A 9369-nucleotide genomic window follows, 5' to 3' on the forward strand; every position below is an offset into this window, starting at 1 on the left:
ATATAAAAGATATATATATGTGTGTGTGTATACATATGAAGTATACGATAATTTTATGACATTATATTAAATTTTTAATGTGTTATATAATAAAGTTCTACATATAAATTAATATATATGTGTGTGTGTGTGTGTGTGTGTGTGCGTGCGCGCGCGCGCGCATGCACACACACATATATATATATAAATGGAAAATCTCGAATATATATGTACCATAGAGTGCTTTATAATATCATATTTATTTTATAAATAATCTTGCATTATTACTGAATTGTTATTAATGTTTTAAAGTATTATTTAATTAAATAAGTTATATCTAAATATACACAAAAAAAGTATTGCTAGTATATATAAATAATATTTGTTTAAGTTTTTCTTTAAAAAACTTGAAAATAGAGAATAAGTGATATAAATATATAATAAGATTTCAATGCATATATTCCATATAAGAAATTTTGTTTTAAATATATATATTACAAATATATAATACATATATATAACACACACACAAATATATATATATATATATATATATATATATATATATATATATAAATAAAATACAAAATGAAAGGAGAGAATATGAAAACTTATTTCAAAAAGCTTATCAAAAAGTGAATATAAAAACATAAAAATATAGTAAAAAAAAAATCTGCCCCCAGAGAGATTTGAACTCTCGACCCCTGGTTTACAAGACCAGTGCTCTAACCCCTGAGCTATGGAGGCTTCTGTCGTCTCTTTCAATATACTGAAAGATACTGATTTAATCATATTTAATGCATTATTTAATGCGATAAAAAGATTATTTTAATAATGGGTGTGCTGCCTTATTTTATTTCATATAACAGAGTATTAAATTTAAGAAAATAAAAATAATTCTTATATAAAAAAGTATTTAAAATAGATCAAATATATATATGTATACCTATATCTCCACTTTACACTCCAATCTACACTTTACTTTTCACATATTTTAATAATTTTAAATTTTGTTTGCCTTTTAAATCTTGTTAATAAATAATAAATAAAAATATACATATACATAAAATTATATTAACATTAAGACAATATTTATTATTTTTAAATATTGTTTCCTTCAAAGAATGTAAAATATATCGCGGCTGAGAAAATATTATTTATCTATTTAAAAAAAATAGCAAGATTTATTCATATAGCAAAGATTTTAACTTATAATATAATATTTTATAATGCTCGTGTAAGTTTTAAAACAAGAACAGTATTTATTTTATAATACAGTATTTTATAATAATTCAAGTTTTTCTGAAACGATTCATTAATGTATCTCTCAATACTTTTAATCTTTTTCATTAATGTCTCTAATATATTTTACTTCAATATTCCATATTTTTGTTGTAAAAATCAAATTTGCTGACATGTCGCATTTTATGATTAAAATCATGCGTTTACTTTGCAGTTACGATATTTTTAATAAATATCTAGTTTTTCCTATTTTTTACAATTTTGCACAAAGAAAAATAGTAATAATTTTAAAAGCCCAGCGCATATCAGTCACCACTATGTTATTAGTCATTAAAAAAAGGTTTTTTCTTGGATATTTATAATAATAACAAATACGCAATATAACTTTGCTCATAAAAAATAACTTCTATCGCTGGTTTTCCGCGCCGGATGAACCGTAGCTACTCAATGAATAGCAGAGGAAGTCCGTGAAGAACGTCATATCCAGTCTACCATAATGTAGCTGGTTCCGTGCAAACGAGCTGTTGTAACCTTTCCCTTCTCCTAAGTAAATACATCCTTGCATAGCGGCAAGCATGGCAGAAAAGCTCGCTCATACTTGTAAAATCATTGCAGCGCATATTTTACACCGACTTTACAATACTCGTGTAAACTTTAGACAAGCACAAAGTAAAATTTCGCATCGGTCTCGCTTGGTTTAAATTTATAAAAGTCTCTTCATTGATGCTATTATTTTTAAATATTATTTTTAAATATTATTATTTTATTAAACGTTATTTTCATAAATTTAGCTCTCCCTTGAAATGCAATAAAAAAACGAGAAATAATTTATTGGAGATTATCTTCCGGTTTCTTACATAAGAGAAAATTTTTAGACGCAAAAAAACACTGCGTGCAATTTGCAGGATAATTTCTAACTGCAATTTTTTACGCCTAAGAAAATGTGTCTATTGAAGAATTCTCTCTGCAAAAAAAAATTAATGAAATGGAATATTATTCGATAATAATGACTAAGTTCGTTGTTCTGAAATTAAAAACTTTAGCCACCGGAAATTAAAGCGAAGGCAAGAAGCTAACGAATGATCAAGGACTAATTAAGTTCTGACAAGACTAATTAGCAGCGGACTGTGCTGTTCATCGATTCGCGAAAATCGTGCACAAAGCGCTTTAATTTGATATCAAATGGTGTATATGTAAAACAATGTATTTTTTAAAAGAGCAGCGCGAGAAAATGCAATTATTTTAATTCATTCTGTAAATTTATGTTCTATGAAAAAGAAAAGAAAAGAAAAGATGAAAGGCGAAACAAAATGCTCTTATAGAAAAAACCGTGGGAAAGCGTTCGTTTATTCACATTATAAAGCACGTATTATATTCTCGTAATCTTGCCCTTTGGCTACACTGCTTTGCATTTTGAAGCTCAAGCTTATCAAAGTATCTCTTATCATTACTATCACGATCAGATAACAGAATTTATCTGTTATCAACACATACATTATATCAAATGTGTTGTACAGTATAACTCACAATTCATAATGTTTATATTGCAACGTAATATCTAATATTGTAGCGCATATTGCGAAATAAAAAAACAAATGTGTATTCGGAATCCGAGAAATCAATAATCGGGTTTAATACAAGATATTGGCTTCCACACATATACTATGTATTTCTCAACTACATGTAAGTTTCTTCTCGATCTCTCGTTACAAATTTTCATTTATAGAAACAAACACTTGAAACTGAAATATGATGCAAATAATTCCGTTGTTGAAAGTGTAATATTTTAGATATATTCGAAAAAAAGAAATTAAAAGTGCATTTTGTCTGATTTAATTAATTAATTAATTGTTAATGTAAATTGTTAATGCAAATAACATCTTTCATCCTAGAATAAGTCAAAATCATAATACTTAGGAAATATGTAGAATTAAGTGAAAATTCTTTCTCCTTCTTGAGAAAAATAAAAAAGCATATTCTCTTACGCTACTTTGTAAAATAACTTTGTTATGAGACTCTCGGAAATATCTCGTCAAGTATTATAGTTTAAACGACATTATCTTACAACGATTGATCCAACCAATCCTATTTTCTCTATATTCTGCATTGTCAATATTACTGTTTTTCTTGCGATGGAACGACGATATAATTGCTAGCGCATAATGAACGATCCGCGACGATTATAGGTGTAATTTGCCATTTGCAGGGAAATTAACATCGCGTAACGAGCGCACAAGCATAGTATAATCAAGGACGCGGCATTACACAAAATGCAAATACAATTTTGTTGTCGATTACTCGCTACCATGTGGTGCGAAGTTGCAAGAAAAATCTATCAGGATATAACGGGATTTATGATAAACTATCTCTCAATAAACCGGGAGATCTCATCTCTCTTTCTCTTTCTTTCTCTTTTTCCATCTCCCTCCTTGCATTATAAAACATGTTCATATAACGGAGATCACGTGTCACGAAAATAATTTAGCTGTGTTTATATTTTTATAACAGCTGTATATATTTACGATAGTACAGTTCATGAGAAAATTTATACTCGTATGTACTCGTATATACTTTATACTATACTTGACACCTTAAACACACACATGTGGTTTTCATAATTTAAAAGAAACTAGAATAAAATAAAATTTTAGAACATGTTTCAAGATATTTTGAACTTATATTTTCTGATATATTAAGAACAATATTTTTTAATTAGAGAAGCAATCGAAAATAAAGGATTTTTCGTAGAATTAAACATAGAATCAGACACATAAAAACAAAAAAGAAAATCTTGCTCTTTGTTGAAATCAAGATATTTACTGTAGTTAGATGCATTTTAATTTTAGAACTAGTAACAAATAAAAATATATACATTTACTGCAAAATGAAAAAAAGAATTGTCTTCCGTGAGCAATGCATTTGTGCTAGAGAAATTTATTTCAAACTTGCATGTTAGAACAGAATCCGTCATCAAAATTTAATCACTCAATTTAAAGCATCCTCGAGGAGATAATAAAGTCGCGTTAACTTACTTTGATAGGTCGAAGCGGTGATCCAGAGACTATGCAGAATCAAAAGTTTACGTTATCCAGTTCGCGCGCGAGCCTCAGGGTGATTTCCAGAGTAGAAGTGTCATTGTGCCACTTGGCAGAGGACGCATTGGGATCCACAGGATACGGTGTAGGTAGGTGTAGCCGATATCTGAAATTGTGACTTAGTTTTACGTTGGGCAGATAGATTTACGGCCTCTCGTAAAATTGTCAAAGAAAGTAGAAGCACGCGCACGCCTGTCGAAGTCACGCCAGATCGGACTCCAACGCGACGTACGAGAGTTTCGCTCTCTTTCTATCACGCGACTTACAACGATAAATCTTCCGTCTCACCTTGAGCTGCGCACGTCGATCGCTTCGGATTCTACGGAGAGCTCCACATTTTCCCGCGTTTCCTGAGGCAATTTTACCAGCACCGTCAGCCATTCGCAGGATGCCGTACTTGGCGTTTTAAAGCTCATCTAAATAACAATTCGTTCGTCTTCAAGGCCACTTACTGTGCGATTTACACGTAACGTGTCGATCGGAGTAAATTGTATTCGAGTTTCGTACAAAGCTCCTCTCGATTTGAGAAGAAATAATCGAGTAGTTTTAAATATCTATGTTGTTTTATCGCATTCTTTGATTATATGTCTACCCTTTTTAGTTAATTTTATTTTCCCCAAAAAATTACAAATCCATTTTTAAGTTCCATATTTCATCAAAAATAAAGATTATTTGTTTTATATTTAATTTATTTTTATGTATATATTTATCATATGTATATATTTATCATATGATAACATTTAAAGTAAAAAAAATATTACATAAATAAAAATAGGTATAGAATAACTCCATTTTTGCATTTTTAAGTCTATAATGAAAATACAAACTATAGTGTGTACGCGAATGCTATGCGAATTACGAGACGCGTAATATTGTTAATTTTATTCGAAATATATTCTCTTTATATTGTAGAGAAAGAAAGGGAATGTAAAACTTACTCCCAGATAAACATCCTCCGCCGTCACTGCTTGTTTGAATTTCATCTCGTATTCGGGCACCTGTCTCGGGTCATAATCCTGCGTGTTTCGAGTATCATGCGCTTCCGAAGGATGCCAAATATCATCGCCGGCACCTTTAAGCGGCGCATGTGGTCCTGTCGCTGCAAGATCCTGTGAAGGATCGTTCGGGACGCCAATATCGCCCGGTCCTTAAAATTCAAATATTTCATTTTCCATTAATTATTCTATTTTCCTATGAATATGGAATACTCATTGTAGAATAATATAGAATATGGAATATTACTTCGAAACGTAACACACATGTGTAAACTATTTAACTGTAATTTAAAACGAATATATAATAATGATTTATAATCATATAGCGTTACGTAGTGGTATCTCAACGCAACAAATCTTATCAGAATTAATTATTGACAGCATTTATACAATAAGTTGTGTTAATTGCTATGTTACATGTGTTCTCCCATAAAGTATTATTATCCATAATGATGCTAATTTATGAATAAAAAATAGAATCGCATATAGTATAAACTCATTTACAATCAATATGATGTATACGGTCAATGCCATTTATCTTGCAATATTTACTTAAAATGAGAATATTTAAAAAATTCTATTTTCTCTTTATTTTATTTTTTTATTTCTTTTTATTTATTTATTTTTACTTCTTTGCGAATCTAAATTTCAGATCCGTAAATATGAATAAATGTCGAATGTCAAAATAACGTGAATATGAGGTGTCCCAAAATCTCCGGATGTTTTTAGCAAATCCTCTTATTATTATTAATTTATTATTAATTTCTTATTATTATTAATTTCTATTCTTTTCTTTATTTATTATCGAGAGATACGATTTTTTCTAACTTTCTAATTTGTTTCCATCATTCTAAATTCCTCAAATTAAATTTCTATTAAAATAAACTCCATTTAAAATTAATTAAAAAATGTAATTTTGTTAAATTTTTCAAGTATATTTAACAAAAAATTCTTTTAATCGCTTATTTTTCAAAGTATATTTAACAAAAAATCTTTTTAATCGCTTATCGATTTTTTCACTAAGGAAAAATTATTTCTAAATCGATCAGAGAATCAGTTACTAAGAGAATATCATGGATAATTTTGAGACACCTTATATACGAAATATGCACGCCTGCGTATTTATTATATTTATAGTTTTGTACGCTAATTAATATATCGCATATAATTGCAGCTCTTTTACTCTCGGCCAGAAATAATATCCCGAACAATACATTAAATTAAATGCAATGAGATTTCAGCGGAAGCGAGCTCAGCTTGAAATTGCTCGTGGAAAATTGGCTGGCGCTTGCAATAACGAATTTCGCTTTACTTTCATAATCAATCGGTTTTGTAAGCGTAAACATACCTAACTTTCTCGCGCCCGCTTGCGGTAAATCGTCCTCGACGTCGGAATCATCCTTGGATGGGCAAATTAAATTCTGCAACGCTTGTAAATCCCTCGGACTGAAACACCCGTCCATCGCGATGCGCGACAAATAATTCACTATGAAGGTAACAACAAACTGCCGTCGTTATGGCAACGCATTCGCGGTTTGCCGACAATAAAAGGCGGTCAATTTGAACTGACCTGACCGATAAATTCCACACTTGACATATCGCGCGCGCGACGAATAAAACAGCTGTTTATTATTACTTCAACATAAAACTCTATAAAATTTTATTTGTTATCATGTCACAAGAGGGAAATAAAATTGCCGATATTTCACTGCAATATATTTGCCATCAAAGAGGAAAAGAGAGAGGCAGAGAGAGCTTTTTCAATTATAAAAGATTAAAAATTATAGAACTTTTCGATTAAATTTCGCGACAAGTGTCACTTGTTCAAAAAAATCTACAACAAAAACTGTTTAATAAAAGATAAAAAAAGAGGTGAAAATTAAATATATAAGTGAATAGGAAAAACAAGAAAGCATTAGAATCATTATCGCGGGTGTTTGGTATGAAAATATAAATCACGAGAGATGTCTTTGACAAAGAAGGTTAAGTTTGAATAAATTATTTCGCTTGCGAGTAATCAGTCCTTCAAAATAAACAAGCGATTTTGAAATAAATCGATTTAAAACTTACCAAATTTATCCAGTTGCGTTAACAATAATTGAATTAATTGCGACTTTCTATGAAATATCCGTTCGAACAGAGAAAAGATGATTCTATGGAACTTGTTTCCTTCGTTTAATATCGCCATCTATGATTATTATAAATTGTGCGAAACTACGTAGCTACAATCATTTTTCGACTGCTGATAAAATCATTGTTTGGTTTATATCCATACTAAGGTAAACATTCCGCAAAATATATGCCACTGTATCCGTTCATAGATTTCTCTCGGTTACGTAAAAATATTAATAATAAATTATGTAAAAATATAATAATAATTACGTATAAATAAAATAAAAACTTACTTCACTTTATATGTAAGAAATTATTTCTTCTTCATTTCATACAAGTAAATCAATAACTCAATTTTTTTTTATTATTCTTATTAGGTGTTTCAACTTTTTTTAATTGGACTGTAATTAGTATAAAATACAATAATATATTGTATTATAGTCGAATTGAGAAATGTATTAATTTAGTATAAAATACAATACAATATTATCTTTTTATATCGTCTTGAATCTATATACTAATTAAAGCTATTGTATATATTGTATTTTTTTGTGAATTTTGGAATTTTTCAATTAATATTTTTATATTAATTTGAATTTTTTTTAATTATTTAATTTCATCAAATCTTAATTATTTAAAATTCGAAATTTTTGAAAAATATCATGCAATACAATTGTTGTGCGGTATAAGAGATACAATAATTAACAATTTACTAATTCTTGTATAGAATTTAAATTTAATTATTCGTTTTTAATCAAGTAAATTTATTATTTAAAATATTTAAAAATTTGTTTTTAATCAAAATTTTACATTCACATAATTGATATTCATAATAATATAATATTATTAAACCTATTGATCATCAATATACTATTGTAAATGTAATTTATGCATAAATTTATTTCATTTTTAGAAATTAAAATAAATGTAATAAAATATATTAAAATACTCCATGTCTTTTAAAGATCAATCTACATTTCATCTTTTCAAATTATTTTCTTAGCCAATGCTTACGAACTTGATATGAATTGTAGATTGTTTATTTAATAAGAGACAAAAATACGTATAAGCGCGAATCAAAATAACAATGATATAAGTTGAATCATTCACGATAGTATTAGATAAATAAATAATAATAGGAGTGAATATAAAAAGGATGTCTCTAAATAAACAACTCGTTTTGTAGCACATACATTGATTTATTATACGTAGATTGTTCATAGCTTATTGTTTCTCTATTTTTTTTATAGCAACAGCAAATATACTATAGTTTGGTCAGATTAACAAATGTTTTTTTCTCCAATCTGCCGTAGATGTGATTATTCATGTCGATATACCGGATATAACACGAATAACCGAGCCTGTATACATCATTGGCAGGTTGTGACATGTGGAGGCCTAATCAATCATCCGGACATGATGGTCTCCATTTAAATTTTGTTGCCAGTGTGTGTTGTGATTAAATTTTTGATAATCATTTTCATAATCGAAGACACATCCAAGAGAGGTCTAGTTAGATAATTAAACTAAGTTCACAGCGCGTACTAAAAGCGTACTAAGAGTCCTATATCGTCCTTCTTTGATTACTCTCACGTATCAAAGGTACGCGCTGTCTTTTTTTTATAACGTTTACGCGAAACAACGCAACGTACGTAATTCAAAAAGAGTCTCCTCTTTCTTCCCCCCCGTCCCTAATACCCTCCCCCCCCCAAGATACTCTTAACGTTAAGAAAGTACCCCGCTCCCCCACATTTACTCTCCCCTCTTTTTCACCCGTCGCATTAAATGCCATCGCGATTAACTGGCGCGCACAATCCGTCTTATTTTCTTTTTAAGTCCCTACTTTTATAATATTATATACAGTTTGGCACCGAAGTTGTCTTTTTTTTTTTTAGTTTTTCTGTTTTTTTTTCCCAAATCGCACGATGCCAGCGCGAAGGTCCAAT

At 29.3% G+C, this 9369-nt stretch overlaps 3 protein-coding genes and 1 non-coding gene across 4 annotated transcripts in view; 1 reads left to right on the plus strand and 3 right to left on the minus strand.

Moving 5' to 3' along the window:
• Positions 1-4288, minus strand: part of LOC105250924 (serotriflin) — a 76771-nt gene extending 72483 nt beyond the window's left edge. Inside the window, exon 1 of the mRNA XM_011257318.3 lies at positions 4254-4288. The gene's annotated coding sequence lies outside the window, so the exon portion shown is untranslated. The remainder of the gene's footprint in view (positions 1-4253) is intronic.
• LOC105250960 (centromere protein I) overlaps positions 1-9369 on the plus strand; it is a 156209-nt gene that overhangs the window by 109804 nt on the left and 37036 nt on the right. The window contains exon 3 of the mRNA XM_025407534.1: positions 4262-4405. Coding sequence (XP_025263319.1) covers positions 4262-4405 — 144 coding nt within the window. The remainder of the gene's footprint in view (positions 1-4261; positions 4406-9369) is intronic.
• On the minus strand, positions 654-726 carry Trnat-ugu. The gene has a single exon. It is a non-coding gene; the product is annotated as a tRNA-Thr (tRNA).
• Positions 4507-6811, minus strand: LOC105250925 (protein PIH1D3). The gene is made up of 3 exons (XM_025407536.1): positions 6660-6811; positions 5255-5463; positions 4507-4732 (listed from the first exon to the last, which is right to left on the minus strand). The coding sequence occupies exons 1-3, from the start codon at positions 6772-6774 to the stop codon at positions 4601-4603; spliced, it is 456 nt and encodes a 151-aa protein (XP_025263321.1). The 5' UTR covers positions 6775-6811; the 3' UTR covers positions 4507-4600.

The sequence above is a fragment of the Camponotus floridanus genome, unplaced genomic scaffold (assembly GCF_003227725.1).
Source record: "Camponotus floridanus strain SB8 unplaced genomic scaffold, Cflo_v7.5 scaffold18, whole genome shotgun sequence".
NCBI classification, from domain to species: Eukaryota; Metazoa; Arthropoda; class Insecta; order Hymenoptera; family Formicidae; genus Camponotus; species Camponotus floridanus.